At 42.9% G+C, this 17973-nt stretch overlaps 1 protein-coding gene across 2 annotated transcripts in view; it reads left to right on the forward strand.

Annotated features, from left to right (window-relative positions):
* Positions 1–17973, forward strand: part of DNAH11 (dynein axonemal heavy chain 11) — a 331865-nt gene that overhangs the window by 145254 nt on the left and 168638 nt on the right. For both annotated transcript variants that reach the window (XM_080818899.1, XM_080818900.1), the window contains exons 36-42: positions 1533–1671; positions 5693–5785; positions 7009–7203; positions 8138–8215; positions 10171–10303; positions 13466–13593; positions 14664–14812. In XM_080818899.1, the coding sequence (XP_080675025.1) occupies positions 1533–1671; positions 5693–5785; positions 7009–7203; positions 8138–8215; positions 10171–10303; positions 13466–13593; positions 14664–14812 (915 nt within the window). The remainder of the gene's footprint in view (positions 1–1532; positions 1672–5692; positions 5786–7008; positions 7204–8137; positions 8216–10170; positions 10304–13465; positions 13594–14663; positions 14813–17973) is intronic.

Here is a 17973-nt window from a genome sequence, read left to right on the forward strand (position 1 = left end):
TCCTGTTGATCTTTACTGCTTCTATTGTATGATAGAGTACAAAACATGGAGGAAATGCGGGCTTAGCTTAAATAGAAGGACTCAGGGCACATATGCCAAGAAACTTAAGCATGTTCAGCGTAAAAACTAGATATGCATGAAGCCGACTGTAATTTTATCTACAAGAGCAGGTGGGTGAATATTACTGGGCTGTGTACTTCACGATGTCTAAAATCACAAGCTTGCTTGCTTACTTGGTTCCTCCTTTGCACTTCAGTTGAATGGAATTTTTTCAGATGTTGCTTTAAATGGCAGTGGTCTTTGGGGAAGACTTTCTGGAAGTCCCCCTCCAAAAAGGGGATTTAAACGTGACATTTCGGTAAATTTTTAGATTTTTTCTTTTAATTTATTTATTTGACAGACAGAGATCACAAGTAGGCAGAGAGGCAGGCAGAGAGAAAAAGGGAAGCAGGCTCCCTGCTGAGCAGAGAGCCCGATGCGGGGCTCGATCCCAGGACCCTGGGATCATGACCTGAGCTGAAGGCAGAGGCTTTAACCCACTGAGCCACCCAGCCGCCCCATTTCGGTAAATTTTTATCTTAAAAGTCTAACCATGGGGCGCCTGGGTGGCTCAGAAGGTTATGCCTCTGCCTTCGGCTCAGGTCATGGTCTCAGGGTCCTGGGATCAAGCCCTGCATCAGGCTCTGCTTGGCAGGGAGCCTGCTTCCTCCTCTCTCTCTGCCTGCCTCTCTGCCTACTTGTGATCTCTCTCTCTCTCTCTGTCAAATAAATAAATAAAATCTTAAAAAAAAAAAAAGTCTAACCATGCTGGCCTCAGGTAGCGGCACACCAGAACTGGCCTGTACCACCTTGAAAGAGCCAATGGTTAAATTTTCATTGGAACTTAAATTTTGGAGTTTGTGGTTAAGCACTGCCGCTGATAGAAACTAAATTATATGGACATATGGTTGTACTTAAAACAGAGGTGATGAGTATTCAAAACGCATCGCTGCCTAATTGAATTTCTGTGTTTAGTATTGATGCTCTCAGGTCCTTTCTATCTATTTTGTCTGCGTGGTGGTGTGCTACTGGGCCTGTCTTCCCAAGCCCATGTTGCTAGATGGAGGTTAGCTGTGCTGGAGGTATTTATTACATGGAAACCAGCAGATGTTCTATTTTGGAGAGCTGGTCACTAAACATTGACGAGCCTAGCACTGGCCATGGGTAAAGGTGGCCTCTACCACCGGATACCACATCCCTTTCTGCAGGGACAACTTGTAGGAGTGGACTGGATATACTTAGAGATTTCCCTTAAACTCTTACACCCATTCTTCTGCCCTTTTCACACATTCCATAGTTGCCTACATTATCTAGTAACAAATGGGGCATTTTTTTGGTTGAAATGAAGGGTCTCATTAACTGTGACGGACAGAGGTAATTGTGAGTTGCTTGGGAACAGTGAGAATATGCATACAAATTAATCACTTGATTTCAGCAATTTGTACCTACTACCTTATAACATTAGAAAGCTGACTCTCTTACTCACTTTTTAGGCCCTGTGCCATGGTGGCCCCTGACATAGAGCTAATCTGTGAAATCATGTTAGTTGCTGAAGGGTTTGCAGATGCTCGTTCATTAGCCCACAAGTTCGTCACGTTGTACACGCTCTGCAGGGGGCTCCTCTCCAAGCAGGTGAGTGGTATTTCCCTTTGGCTTGGTTTTTCCATCCTATTAAAACCGCTTTGGAAATAGAGATGCTGGGTGATCTATCACTCACATGATGGTTAGATGTTTCAGAGTAATTTTTTTTTTATTTTCTGTAAAATTTTGAAAATCTTTATTGTACAGTTTTAAATTTTTTTCTAAAATTAAATTTGAGACATTTTAAGTTGACCATTTTTTTTTAAAGATTTTATTTATTTGAGAGAGAGTACAGAAGGTGGAAGGGGGGTGACAAGGGACATGGGGAGAAGCAGACTCCCTGCTGAGCAGGTAGCCCAATTTGGGGTGGGCTCGATCCCAGGACCCCAGAATCATGACCTGAGCTGGAACCCAGGATCGTGACCTGAACTGCAGGCAGAGGCTTGCCCACCTGAGCCACCCAGGTGCCCCTTAAGTTGACTGTTTTATTGGTACTTTGTACAGTTTTTAATCGATGGGCTCTGTGATTTTCTTTAACCTTCAGCAATGCTGTAATTATACATGGAATTTTATGATGTGTCCTTTTCTTGGTGAGAACATTATTTTCTAGTAAGGGATGGCAGGAGTGTCCATAAGAGACAAAAGAAGTAAAAGCTGATTTTCCAAAGAACCCCTCAAGAAATTTTAAATGAAAATTTCTCTTGTTTTGGTGGTCGTGTTTTATTTGCAGGTGGGGTTGGCTTTTTTGTTTTTTGTTTTTACTTTGGCTCTGTAAGTCCCTAGTCTCTGAAGTGGGTCAAACTTACTCTTTACTCTCCTCACTAGCTTGGTTTTTTTTTTCTTTTTTTTTTTTTTAGTATAGTTGAAAATGATGCTACATTCATTTTAGGTCTGCAGCATAGTGGTATGATATCTCTATACGTTATGTCGTGGTCACCACAAGTGTGCCTGCGCCTGTCACCCTATAAGGCTCTGCCAGTACCACTGACTGTATTCTCTGTGCTGTGCCTTTATTCCTGTGCAGTCCCTAGCTTCTTGATCTTTCACCGAAGCTGCTGATGTGCTACAGAAATGACATCAGTATCAGCCTCGTTATTTTTAAATTCAGCTTCGTGGCCACCTTTGACTTCAGTCTTTTGATGACCTTTCATTAATTCCTGGTGACATTATTTTGCAGCTCTTCCAGCATGAAAGTATTAAAATGCCAGAGTTAGAGCCATGTAGTTACCTGTACTGACAGAGGTACTCATTCTAAATTACCTGTTGCTGAGGCGGAATTTGGGATGTGAGAGAGAAATTCACGTTGTCATTTTAGATTTACATGGTGGGGGAAATCATAGTGAATTTAATAATACAGGAAAATGTTTATGACAGTATTGCATGCAGAAAACAGCATACCAAACTAGATGTGATATACAACTTACCTGTGTTTTCTGTTTTAGACTCTACATTGTATACACGTTTACACACACACATGCACGCATATATGTACGTATATACATATACATATGTGTGTGCTTTTAAATTTTTGTCTCTGGGTACTAAGACTGAGTATTTTTTATTTTTCTCCCTGTTTGTAATTTCCTTCTTATTTTTGCAAAGAGTTCATATTAATTTTATAATGCGCAGGAGTCAGAAGAAAGGGATGTCATCGAACCCGAACAACACAGCGTTGCAACCACATCCATTCCCTGTGGTCCTGTTTAAACATTTAGTGAGCATTTCCTATATCCAAGTAATATGTTAGTTGCCAGTGATGATGATGAAGGTAAACAAGAGCAAATGAAGCGAAGCACTCAGATTCCTGAGTTTGGAGGACTTAGGAGATTCAGTTTGTGTGAAATAAAATCATGAGAAGTTGGTTATAGGTAGAAGAGGGAGGTGTTGGGAGTAAAAGAACAGCTGAGAGATGTGCTCCCCGACTGGACCAGTGTCGTGGGTGAGATGAGGGAAGGCACAGAGACCAGGACAGAAGGGCCGAATTAGGAATACCCGCTGGTACTTTTCTAAGCTGGAGGGATGGATTTAAGAAGAACCAGTGGATGTCTTTTAAAAATTTATTTATTTAAGAGAGCATGCCCGTGTTGAGGGGGGTGGGGCGGAGGGACAGGGAGAGAGAGAATCTCAGGCAGACTCCCCACTGAGTGCAGAGCCTGATGTGGGGCTTTGTCTCATGACCCTGAGGTCAAGCCATGAGCTGAGATCAAGAGTCGGACACTTAAGTCCCTGAGCCACCCTGGGGCCCCACCAGTGGACATTTTTAAAATTCAGCTTAATTGTTATTTAAATTCAGTTAGTCAACATGCAGTATGTTACTAGTTTCCAACATGGAGTTCAGTGACTCATCAGTTGCGTGTAACACCCAGTGTTCATCGCATCACGTGCCCCACTTAATGCCCATCACCCACTTACTGCATCCCCGACCCCCCGCCCCTCCAGCAGCCCTCAGTTTGTTTCCTGTAGTGACCAGTGGACATTTCTGGCCGATAGAGTGATGCAATGAAGATGGTGAAGATTATTGTAGTGCTTGTTGCATTCACATGCTTAGGAGAGTCCCCAGATCCTCTTAAACCTGGGTCTGAAATTTCTTCTACCTCCTCTCCTTTAATGTTCTTACGAGTACTAGCACTGACTAAGCACCCCTCTGGCCTCCACACTCCTGGCTTTCCCTCTTCCCTCCTCACCACAAGCCCTAGTCTCCTTCTGCACCAGTGGCTCTCCACTGATTATTTTTACCATGACCCACGGCAAAAACTGCTTATTCTGTTGAGCTCAGGAACGCAGCCATGTGTGTTATATGCATAGCTGTGAAACAAGAATTTTCACCCAACACTCCTTACCGTTCCTATTTGTAGTGCATCTGGTATTTTTCATTCTATTCTGTTCTGTTTTATTACCAGCAGAAATGATGGTCAAGACCTACTAAATTGAATTTACTAATGCACTAATGGATTGAAGGACATATTTATACATGGATATATTGTTTCACTGCCCACAAAGCATTAACTCGTTTCATTCCTACAACAGTCCTGTGAAGTGGTTAGATTCTTTTATGTGCCTTTTTATAGACAATGATACTTGGAGAGGGCAGTGATTTTCCCACAGGCGTTGTTGGAAGATATCTGGGAGAAGGGTGTCGCTCTGTGGGTTGTAGATGAAAGGCAAAAGACAGTAGGCCTGTCATATGTGATCAGCCCGTTAACTCATTGTCCCCTTCCTGAGCACGTGCCCTGGGCAGTGCCCCATGCTTGGACCTAGAAGACAAAAGGGAATAGATCTGGGCTCTGTTCTCCAGGAGCCCTGAGCCTGTTAAAGGCGTCTTCCATCGGGATTATGTAAAAATCTCAAAGGAGAGGTACTATTTTATCACCAAGTTTCAATACTATGGCTTGGACTGTGTTCAACAACAACATGGGTGCTGGAGCGTGCAAGTGATGAAAAGAGGTAGAGTAGGGGCACCTGGGTGGCTCAGTGGGTTGAGCCTTTGCCTTAGGCTCAGGTCACGATCTCACGGTCCTGGGATCGAGCCCCACATCGGACTCTCTGCTCCGCGGGGAGCCTGCTTCTCCCTCTCTCTCTGCCTCCCTCTCTGCCTACTTGTGATCTCTGTCAAATAAATAAATAAAATCTTAAAAAAAAAAAAAGAGGTAGAGTAATTAGGCCAAGTAGAGATCTGGGCCTGGGAGGGGCGGACTCACAGGACTGTCCACTGAACTGAAGAAGTGGGCCATGTTTGGAGGTGAAAATGCACAGGTAGTTCAACTCCTGAGTTAGCAGGTTTCTGGGGAGAAGAGCTGGGAAGGCGACTGGAGCCTGGGGCACACGCTGCAGCTCAGTGCTGTGGGCAGAGATCTGCTGACAGAGGCAGAGAGCCAGGGGGAAGAGGCAGGAGGAAGCTGAAGTGACATGGTTTTCACAGTTGCAAAGAGGAGAGGAAAACACTACTCCACACCCTTAAAGCATGTATTTATCCGAACTCTTTTCTTGGAGCTTTTGGCTTCTACCTCTGGAATGAGAACCTTACTCCCTCATAACATTTTTGAGAAAATATAACCTATGTTTTGATTTTTAGGATCATTATGACTGGGGACTACGCGCTATTAAATCTGTGTTGGTTGTAGCTGGCTCTCTGAAACGAGGAGATAAAAATAGACCCGAAGATCAGGTACCGCAGTGCTGACTTGGTTCTGGGGCGTGAGTGGCTCAACAGCTTCACAGAAATGAGAGTATATACCCGGATGGGGCGCCGTGCCTAGCGCAACTTTGAACAAACAGAATCTCTGTTTCTGTAGAACATCCCGAGGATGGGCATTTCTTACGTTATTAAGGATATGACTACAGGAAAGAAAAGGGGGCTTTCTAGGTGCTTTTGAGGTAGCAGCTACAGAAAATATTTTGGCCATCATAATCACATAATTCAGCAATCACTGGTTGATTTCCTCTGAGGAACATTTAGAAAATCTGATTAATTGATTTGGGAAATTAATCCTGAAAAGTCAGTGAAAACAATCTCGTGGGGCAAAGGGTGTCCCTTTCGTGGGCAAAAGATGAGCATGAGGAATGGAGTGGGAAGAATGGTTGCCTGACACCAGTGAAATGCTCAGGTGGTTAGTCACAGCTGCTGGGGCAGTGTTCAATCCCAGCAGGGATGGAACAATAATTGCCGCCTTCTCTAATTTTTTTGGAAGCATTTTTCCTTTATTAAAGAGTGAGAACAGTGGCTATGCAGCACTGTATATATTCTGTACGGCTTCAGAAGTTGAAAACAATCCGTTCCTGTGAGTTTCTTTTCGTGTTAAAGGACACTTACATAATTTCTACTTCCATAATACTTTTCTCTTCCTCTCAGTCATAATTCACCACTGGGTAGGGATTTTCTTGCCTTTCTTTGCTATGTTTTCAGTGTTGTTGGGTCGCTGATCTCTTTCTGTAAAAGTCACGCTGATGTTCAAGTTACTGCTTTTAAAACCTGAAGCCCTCTTTGGTTTTCAGCCAATACAGAACAAATACCCACACTAAAAAGGGTTCGGTTTATCATTCTGAGATTTGCAGAGATTCTCTTTGAAGACGATGAGCTGGTGGACCTGGTTAATTATATTCTGGAGTTTGAGGATTAAAGAGGGAAGAGCCTTAGACTCTTTCTCAAGATCAAAACAGATAGTTGCCGGAACAGAGCCTCCCCCATGACTTGAGTCTGAGGTTTGGGATACCAGCAGAGCCTTCTGGTGTTCTGATACGTGAGCTTGGCAGCATTTACCCTTCCTGTAGATAGGGCGCCATCCTAAGGGAGGACCATTATCAATAGCCCGTGCTTTGGGTACAAGGTTTGAAAATAACGTGTTTGGTACACCCTGTATTGGCTTCCTCAATAAAGTGTTTTCTTTCTAGGTACTCATGAGAGCACTGAGGGACTTCAATTTGCCTAAAATAGTGACAGACGACCTTCCCGTGTTTCTGGGCCTGGTTGGGGACCTCTTTCCCGCCCTGGATGTAGCCCGGAGGAGGACGCCACACTTGGAACAGACGGTCAGGCAGGCCACCTTGGAGCTCCACCTGCAGCCCGAGGAGAGCTTCGTTCTTAAAGTAAAAGAAGCGTGTGCTTCTCATGCAGCTCTGGGGATTTGCCGTGAGAATGACTGCATTTCAGTGGTCTTTAACCCAAACATGAACTTACGTATTCTGCGGACCTTTATGCAATCTTAATATTTTCTCTAAAGCATTCTAAATTGACCAGCTTTATGCCAGTAAATAGAAATAATTATTTTAGAGTTCCATTCTGTGAGTAGGAATACGATTAAGTCACGGTTTTAAGTGTGAGCATACTTTTCTTCAGTCCACAAAAATTTCTTTGTTGTTCCTGGTGACATGCACCAGAAATTACTTTTGCTCTTTTTTCTCTCCACCTTCGAGAAACTTACAAGTAAATCCTGAGTACTTGCTTTTAGTGGGGAAAGAAGTGTTGACATGTATGACATCTGACTTCAGGGCTTGTGCCCACGCGTGCTAAATTTGGGCATAGTGAATGCGCAGATATTAAAATACACTTAGAGAGTATCTACTTTAGATATCATGAAGGAGCTAAGTCGTTACTCAGGTGTAAGTCATTAGCCTTGTACTGTTTTGGTTCAACACTCTGTGAAGAGGCAGTGGTTTTGTAAGTCATGCCTGCCATGTACCGAGGACTAGTGTACCTCGCCCCGCCTATAGCAGTGACTCGCCAAGGAATGGTTTCTCTCCATTCGTCCCCCCACATCGTACTTTGGGAGACTCAGGAGAAACTCTGGTTGGCCCAGGTCATCTCTTTGAACTTTCCTGGAACGTCATTTTGTTGGTGGGAGCTGGCTTGAGTTGTCAGCCAAGAATTAAGCCAGAAAACGGGTAGAGTTTTTTTTGTTTGTTTTTTTGTTCTTTGTTTTTTTTTTTTTCAGGGCTGGGGGGTGAGGTTCTTGGTTGTGTTTTTTTGCTTTGTTTTGAAATGACCAACTCATTGAAGGAACCGGTGACTGTTTGGGCACAGGTCGTCCAGCTTGAGGAGCTGTTGGCTGTGCGGCACTCGGTCTTTGTGGTTGGAAATGCAGGCACGGGCAAGAGTAAGGTATGGTAAATTGCCTGTTTGTTTTCACCCCCTGGAAGGAACACATTTTGGTCGGGCATATTTTCATTTCTATTTAAGAGTTCCCTCTGCCGAAGTCCCCCATAATTTTGAGTTAGAATCTGAGACTCTAATACAGCTTTTTTGATCAATGGGCGCTATTTTTTTTTCCATATTAGCGGCAGGGAGAGTGCAACACATAGAACCTTGCGCTAAAATAGGAAAAGTAAGCTGAGAGAAGATTGAATATTCCATATTCATCAAAACTACTTTTTTCTCTCTCCCAAGTTATTTTAGATAGTTATTTTAGTTATTTTAGATTCTCCTTCCCGTATCAGTAAGAAAAACCCAAATATTTTCCTTCAGCACTTTCTCAGAAACAGAGCCCTGTATAGGGGCGAAAGAAAGGTTGAAAACCAAGGGAGACAGCAAAACCCCCATTTTGGGGGTACCTGTTATGTGCTATGTTGGATGCATCACGTGTGTTTTACTGTGCACGGCGATGGTATGCTCTGGGTATTATTATCTCCATTTTTACCTCACTGCTTGATTTTGTTTGATCTTACCGATAATCCTGGCAACATACTTATTTTCTTGGTTGGCAGACAGTCTATGCAGAACTGCCTGCATTTTAATGCAGGGTGCTTGGGTATAAACATACTGAGTAGCCAAGGACTAAAAATAATCAGACTGGGCATATGAGACTTTAGAGCATGGGTGTGTATAGAACTTGCCAGGATTTAGATCCGAACCCAAAGTGGAAACAATTGCAAAGGGAGGCCTGGTATCAGAATTTTCTAGTGAAAAATGTAATAATTGAAATATTGAAGTGGATAACTGATAGACCTGTAATTATTTTGTTAGAGGAAGTTTCAGATGTGGGCCATGGTTCAGGGAAGGATAAAATTAAATTCTATAATTTCCAGTAGATTAATGGTTTCTAAAAATACAAGCTTAATATTCCTAAGGCATTCAATTTCTTTCATGTAGTCTCCACTGATTGTGTCCCAGCCAACCTTTACTTAAGCTGATAGAACTAGAACACTGGGGCTCAGGGCCGGGTTACGTAGCCGCTTACTCTCCCAAAGTACTTGACGGTTGTTGATCAGCCCTCTGGAGGCCTGTGGGTCGATTAGGATGATGCAGCTCTAAAATAGAAGCCGTGGCTTTTCAGAGCAGGCAAAAAGGATATTTGGGGGAGATGACGGAGCTAGGGTGTCAATTACTTAAACAGACCTAGAAAAAGCATCTACCCGGTGAATCTTACTCAAGCCTTCTTCTTCTCAGTCATCTCGATCAGAGTTTCTCAACTGTGCTCACGGTTCCCGTGCTGGCTCAGATTACTCTTGGTCGTGGAGGCTGCCCTGTACGTTCACTGCAGGCTCTTGAGCAGCACCCATGGCCTCTGTTGAGTAGCACACCCTCTTCCTCAAGTGCAGACCATCTCCATCTGAGAACCGCGGCTCTAGGCCACCGGGTATTAGAACACGTCCCCACTAGCATCACGGGCATCACCTGGGATGTTATTAGCCATCCAAATCCTCGGTCCCACTCTAGACCTGCTGCCTTAGACTCTCCGGGATTAGGCCCAGCCATCTCTGTCTTAACGTCCTCTAAGCTGTTCTCATGTGCCTACGTACAAGCAGCGTGGATTCCCCCACATGAATGGGAACACTTGTTGACTTATTTGCACACATGGTTAAAAATCTTAAATGATAGAGTGACTTCCTTTAGTCTACATGGTTCTAAGAATCCAGTAAAGAGATCCTTAGAAATGGTAGGATTACATTTTTCAAGATGGTAACGAAAATGTGCACATGTCCGTTTTTCCCCTTACTGACTATACTCAGGATGTCTAGGAACGTAACATGAAGAAGAAAAATCCTTTAGAAATGATTTGCTTTCCATTTTCCTTACGGGAGTATTAATTTTCTTAGCTTTTTCCTTCTTCCCTTCAGATTTTGAGAACATTGAACCGAACATATGTTAACACAAAACAGAAACCTACTTGGACTGACTTAAACCCCAAAGCTGTGACAACAGATGAACTCTTTGGTTTCATACATCACGCTACTCGAGAATGGAAAGATGGCAAGTAGTAGTTCCCCTTTACAAGTGCTAACATTTTTCTTATCCAGAAAACCATTTCTCAGTTCAGGCCAATTTCAGTCATAGTTGTAGATTTATTGTTTATGTGTCAGCATTATCGGAAATGGAGCAGCTCACAGCAGCATTTACAACCAATAAATTAAAACCAGATTTGAATAAGTGGTCAATTTGTATTCGGCAAGTTTGCGCTCAGCTGTGTATTTTATCCCATGTCAGTTACGTCGGGGCTCCCTGTAAACCAGGCAAGAAGTGCACTTGAATGCCTCAGGAGAAGCTGTGAAGTATGGGACGCAAGACACAGTCTGAGTTTCAGACAGACACTGTTGTAGGCGCCAGAGACAGAAGTTAATGGACATGTTCCTTGTCCTGAAAGTGTTTGCAGACAAACAGATCCTCTTGTTAAAATCTTACTTCCCGTTTCAGTAAATGCACTAACCTTGGCACCACCTATGAGTCCTTTCTCCCTTTCACGCTGTGCATTCAGCCTCACAGCAAATCCTATAGGCTTTACCTCTAATCTGTTGTCTTCCAGTACCATTTGCCTTCTCCGCCGCTCGGTCAGCCTGGACTGTCACCTCTTGTCTGTACTTGTGCGGTTGTCCCTGCGCTTGTCTCCTTGCAGTTCACTTCCCACACAACAGAGGGCGCTCCTGAAAATACACATTCTCTGCTTGCAGTTTCCAACAGGTTCCATCTCCCTTAGAATCCAGCCTTAATCCCAGGCTTACAAGGTTCTGTGTGATTAGATCCCTCATCCCCCATCTCTGGTCTCGTTTCCTATGCTCTGCTCCTCACCTACCATCATCCATGCACTCTGGCCTCCTTGCTCCTCCTTGAACATGCCAAGCGTCTTCCCATTGCGGGGCCCCCATGCTTGATGTTCCCACTGTTTGCAGCACTACAGGTGATGTGCGTGTCTTAAGGTAAGGAAGTGTCTGGTCCCGGTGCCACCTCAGAGAAGGCTTCACTGAGGATCCTGTCTATAGGAGCACGCCTCACCCTTCTCGGTTTTCTTACCATGTGTGTACCTATTTCTGTAATTTGGGGACAATCAAAACTGGTTCTTGACCTTTCTGTCACTTTTTTTTAAAGGATGGTGGCATGAAAGGACTAATACCAGTTTATGCTGAAAACCTGTGTAAGCCATTCAGATCCGTGATCATTAGGAAAGGTGGCTGGCTTTTTTTTTTTTTTTTATGAGTCATAGTAGTAGGTTTTGCATATTGTCATTTATTTTTGCACAAAATACTTCACAGGAAACGAAACCTTCCATGTATGTGCATCAAAACAGTTTTTCTTACAATATTATATACTTGAGTTTTGAAAAAGCAGTGATTATTACATACATCATGTAATGTACGCAATACCTGAAAAAGTAGGGACAGCAAAAAGGACTGTGGGTTTAAAATATTTTTATCGGGGTGCCTGGGTGGCTTTGTCAGTTGACCATCCAACTCTTGGTTTTGGCTCAGTCATGATCTCAGGGTCCTGGGATTGAGCCCCATGTCTGGCTGCATGCTCTTTGGGGAGTCTACTTAAGGATTCTCTCTCTCTCACTCTGCCCCTCCCCCCCACTCTAAGATAAATAAATCTTTAAAAAAAATGTTTTTATCTTCTCATCTTATAAACTACTAAGCCAATGACCAAATTTCTCAAAGAAATGTAAAACACCTCTGAATTAGCTTCAGAATTCTATCCCATGAATATTGTTGTAGAAAAACAGAGAAAGGTAAAATAAACTAGTATTTGGCCTAAAATAGATAATGTATGTACACGGAAAAGGATAATGTCTTTGTTTGGTGTAACATACATGTATGTTAGCCCCTATAAATCCCCACACCTGTTCTTCAGGGAAGCTACTATCTTTATTTGACATGCAGGAAAGCCTCAGGTCAGGCACATCCTCATGGAAGTGAAACTTGTTCATTGGTCTGCAGTCCAGGTGTAGCTCAAAAGGTATCCCACATTGCCCATCAGAAAGAGGAAGCAAATGTACAGCAAATTTATTTACCTTTTTTAAAGACTTTATTTATTTATTTATTTGAGAGAGAGAGCATAAGTGGGCAGAGCGGCAGGCAAAGGGAGAGAGAGAAGTAGGCTCTCTTCTGAGCAGGGAGCCTCACACAGGGCTCGGTCCCAGACCCTGGGATGGTGACCTGAGCCGAAAGCAGACATTTAACTGACTGAGCCACCCAGGCACCCCAGCAAATTTATTTACTTAATAAAAGAGCTTCCTATGGAAATAATGGTTTATTTTAGAAATAAAGAGCATGTAACTCCATACTATATTAGCTTTTTTAAAATTCAATTAGGCAACGTATAGTACGTTAGTTTTTGATGTAGCATTTATTGATGCATTAGTTGAGTGTAAGACCCAGTGCTCATCACATCACATGCCCTCCTTAATGCCTATCACCCTATTACCGCATCCCCCTCCCACTACCCCTTCTGCAACTATCACTTTGTTTCCCAGAGTCAGGAGTCTCTGATGTTTTGTCTCCTTCTCTGATTTCTTCCCATTCAGTTTTTCCTCCCTTCCCCTATGATCCTCTGTACTATTCCTTATATTCCGAATATGAGTGAAGCCATATGATAATTGTCTTTCTCTGACTGACTTATTTCACTTAGCAGAATTCCCTTCTGGTTCCATCCTTGTCAGTGTAAATGGTAGGTATTCATCCTTTCTGATGGCTGAGTAATATTCCATTATGTATATGGACCACATCTTTTTTTATCCACTCATCTGTTGAAGGGCATCTTGGCTCCTTCCACAGTTTGGTGACTGTGGACATGGCTGCTTTAAACGTTGGGGTACAGGTGCCCCTTCGTTTCACTACATCTGTATCTTTGGGGTAAATACCCAGTAGTGCAATTGCTGGGTCATAGGGTAGCTCTATTTTTGACTTCTTGAAAAACCTCCATACTGTTTTCCAGAGTGGCTGCACCAGCTTGCATTCCCATTAAAAGTTAGGAGGGTTCCCCTTTCTCTGCATCCTCACCAACATTTGTTTTTCCATGACTTGTTAATTTTAGCCTTTCTAACTGGTGTAAAGTAGTATCTCATTGTGGTTTTGATTTGTAGTTCCCTGATGGGGAATGGTATGGAGCATTTTTTCTTGTGGATCATTTACTCTGAATGTGTAGGTCTCTTCTCATCCATTCTGCGAGAACAAGCGAATCTTAAGCATGATGGACCAAAATGGATCATCCTGGATGGAGATATTGATCCCATGTGGATTGAGTCACTAAATACCGTCATGGATGACAACAAGGTGAATAATACCTTAATGCTAAACAAATACCACACCCGGAGTGTAGGAAGATCTGTTCACTTGTTCATTGGAATACCAGTTTTTAATCATTAGCCCAATGTTCTTCATGTAATTGCTATTTTGATAAGTGGCACTATCCTGATAATGTTCTTAATTTCGTTGTTAAAGAGTTGAAGGGAAATTATATTTTTCTTGTCTACATAAATTTAACCACCTTTAAAGAGGGAGGGATACCTGAGAATTTAGTTCATACACACCTCACCATTTTCTAATGGTGTCTAACCATTAGAATTCTAATTTGTCTGACCAGACAAATTATTATCTTTGGTTATATATGCAGTACTTGGATAATAAAAGGGTGAGTTTGTGCCCGTGTAAATTGATGGAATTTAGCTATTAGAATTAAGTAATTCCTATGGCTATAGAATGAGTATAAATGCATTTCTAAGCATTTTTGCTGTGGCTAATCCAGCATTCCCAGCAAAGACAAAACGTGATAGTCCAGGCCCGTGAGACACCACTTAAAGCAACACAAGGTCTATGGTTAGGGTTAGGAGAAAGAAATAGGCAATCATCCTTGCTACAGAACAGAATTACGAACCCCCTTAAATTAGCGGTAATTACCGCTTTCCGCTTTAAGACACTGTTCATCATAAAATGTAGGTCTGAGGTCTTTATACTTGCATGAGTTTCTCTAGCACAATTGATAATTGTGGTATTTCAGATTCTAAAGAAAGTTTGTTTTTTTGTGGTATTCAGGCCTTTTCATGTAATCAACTCTTAGAACAAATATCTTCTCTTCAGTAGTAATTACTGCAGACACTTAGTGTTTGGCATGAATGAGTCCATGTTGGTGAGTTTGTTCCTCAGGGGTCAGTGAGCCCCCGTCTGGGATTAACTGAAATCTTTATTCACACCACTCTTTCAACTCGGGAGAGCGAGCTCATCACTTTTGGCACTGGTACCGAGGGAGGTGGCCCGGGAGAGGGAGTACTTGGTGATCTGAGTTAGCTGCGTAGCCTTTGCCCCCCAATGGCAGCACCTCTTTCACGCTGTGCTGCTCTGTCCAGGTGCTGACCTTGGCCAGCAATGAGCGCATAGCCCTCGCCCCCTCCATGAGGCTGCTCTTTGAGATTCACCACTTGCGGACTGCAACCCCAGCTACTGTTTCCAGAGCGGGGATTCTGTATGTGAACCCACAGGATTTGGGCTGGAATCCGTGAGTACTGCTTTTTTTTTTTTTTTCAAGTTGTGGTAAAATATACATAACAGAAAACATTTTAACCACATTTAAGTGAACAGTTCAGTGGCAGTAAGTACATTCACATTGTGAAACAACCATCACCCGCAACTGTCTCCGTAACTTTCTCCATCCTCCCCAGAGGAAGCCCCATACCCATTAAACTGTAAGCACCCAATACGCCCTGCCCTCTGCCCCTTTCTCCTTTCTCCCTCTCTGAATCTGATCCTGCTACGTACCTCTTATAACTGGAATCATATGGTAATTGTCTTTTGTGGTGGCCTTATTTCACTTAGCATAATGCCTTCAGACTTCATCCATGTTCTAGCATGTTCCAGAATTTCCTTCCTTTTTAAGGCTGAATGATGCTCCATTGTATATATGCAGCACACCTTGCTTATCCGTTCATCCATTGGTAGATACTTGGGCTCCTTCTACCTTTTGATGGTTGCAAATAATGCTTTTGTGGACATGAGCATGCAGGTATATCTTTGAGTCCTTCCAGTTATTTTGGATATATACTCACAAGTGGACTTTCAAGATCATATGGTAATTCTATTTTTAATTTTCACTGGATCCACCATACTGTTTTCCATAGTGGCTGCACCATTTTGCATTCCCTCCAACCATGTACAAGATTCTAATTTCTGCACATTCTCACCAATGCCTGTAATTTTCTCTATTTTTTTATGACAGCCATCCTAATGAGTGTGAAATGGTATGTCACTCTGGTTTTGATTTACATTTCCCTAATAATTAGTCATATCAAGCATCTTTTCATGTGCTTATTGGCCATTTGCATATTTTCTCTGGAGAAATGCTTATTTCAGTCTTTTGCCTATGTTTTAAATCTATTTCGGTTTTGTTTTTATTTTGTTGTATTTCTTTTTTCAATCTTGGTTTTAAAAACTGAAATTTTGGGGCGCCTGGGTGGCTCAGTGGGTTAAGCCTCTGCCTTCGGCTTGGGTCATGATCTCAGGGTCCTGGGATCAAGCCCCGCAAGGGGCTCTCTGCTTAGCAGAGAGCCTGCTTCCCCCTCTCTCTCTGTGCCCGCCTCTCTGCCTATTTGTGACCTCTGTCAAAAAATCTTTAAAAAAATAAATAAAAAATAAATAAAAACTGAAATTTTATGTGATCACTTGAAGATACAGTATTAGTAAATAAATTGAAAGCTAATTGGGTAGGCTAATATAATGAAGTTAGCACCTGTATGCCTTTGTCGGTTTTACATGAACATTACCCTATTCACACCTTGTACATGTTAAGAACTCAGGTTTGTTGAATAAGTGAAAAACAATACTAGTTCATATGGAGCACTGAGATAAAAATAAGTCATGTCTATAAATATATTACTATGTCATATAAATGCATGTATGTTTGTCCATACACGTGGAATAGCCACACACGAGTAGCGATGATGCTTTGATTCAGAGCAGGTTGACTGTGCCCACCTGCTTACTCTTCAGATGCTTCACTTTCCAGAATTCATCCTGGAAGTCCTGTGTTGTCGCCTCTAGCTTTCCCACTGGGAGCTGTGGGAATGATGTTTGACCTCCGCAAGTGACACATGCTTGTGCCTGGTGTGCTCCTGGGGTCAGAATCTTGTGTTGACCCTCCACCCCACTCTGTGACCTACTCCGTGACCCAGAAGCTGTCTAGGCCGTCCAGGCTAACCCCAGAGCCACTTCACTGGGCTCCTTGCCCTCCAGCTTCTGGTTGGTTTGGCCCATGAGGAGCCCTGGCAGGAAATGAGAGGGAGAGAGAGGAGAGTGAGGTCAGGCTGTTGATTTCCCTGGCTCCCTCCCCGCGGTGTCACATCAGGATAACTATGTCCTTCAATGGCAGGTCACTCTCCTCTAAAATGTCTCTGTAAGATCTGTCCCTTCCACATTTTGACAGTCCTTCATTCCCTTGTCCCTGCAGGCACAGGTCCACTAACCATTCCTCAGTTAATACCTGTGGCACAGCTTTCTCCCTTCGGTTCCCTGCTCCATACCCATCTTTGCCAATATCCTTCTAGATTCTTCCCCGTTACCCTGATTTAAGGATAACTGCTGTTCCCTGCCAGGTGCTTGGCTGATGCACTTCTCTAGGCTGCTTTCTCTGGTTCCCTGATTTGTTCACTACAGGTCTCCTTCCTTGAGTCCACTGCAAAGTAGAGCCATGCCCAGGCTTCTGTGTTTAACAGCTTTTTATTGGATCTCTCTGGGGAGGGGGTCATTTTCAAATGCCTAAAATGGAGAGTTCTTGTTGAACTAATAGGTCCTTTACTCAGCTAGGTTTTAGACTGTCTCTAGGATGTTTCTATGGGTTTGGGGCTGGCTAACAGAGAATCTCTAGTACCCATTGATCCCCTACCATACAGAGAGCAGAGGCGTTCCCACAACCCGTTTCCTTCAAGGGACCCCTCACCTCTCTGGGTGTGCTCTGACTTCAGTCATGAACCTCACAATTCCCATGGTCTCAGCAACATTACATGGAGATTCGTGCTAATAAAAGCTGTCTAAATCCTCATTTCAAGAAGGACTTTTACCTAGTAAGTCAGAGTCTTACTCGAGTAGAAAAAAACAGTTTGCATTCTTACGAAAGTTACACAACTCTGTCTTCACCATTACACTTTATTTTTATGGAGCATTTTTATTTGATCTAAGGTCAGTGGTTAAGTTTTAATTTTCATGTGTGTGACCACAGAAACATTAACCAAAACAATGGAAATCTTCTCTAAAGGATATTTTTATACTTATACCTCCTACCGCCAGAATCCTTATTTTTTTTTTTAAAGATTTTATTTATTTGTTTGAGAGAGACAGAGATAGTGAGAAGAGACCATGAGCAGGGAGTAGAGTGAGAAGCAGGCTGAACAGGAAGCCAGATGTGGGGCTCGATCGCAGGACCCTGCGATCACAACCCAAGCTGAAGGCAGATACCCAACCAACTGAGCCACCCAGGGACCCCCAGAATCTTTAAACGAACTATAAAAAACTGGCTTTTTTGGATTGGGGGATATGTTTTCACTCCATATTTATTGGATACATTGCTATCTTACTTTAATGTCATAATTTAAATTACGGTATAGCTTTGCACGTATTGACTCATTCAATCCTTAATTACCTTCTGAGGTAAAATTATCAACCCAGTTT

This window comes from Martes martes, assembly GCF_963455335.1.
Source record: "Martes martes genome assembly, chromosome: 11".
Taxonomy (NCBI): Eukaryota; Metazoa; Chordata; class Mammalia; order Carnivora; family Mustelidae; genus Martes; species Martes martes.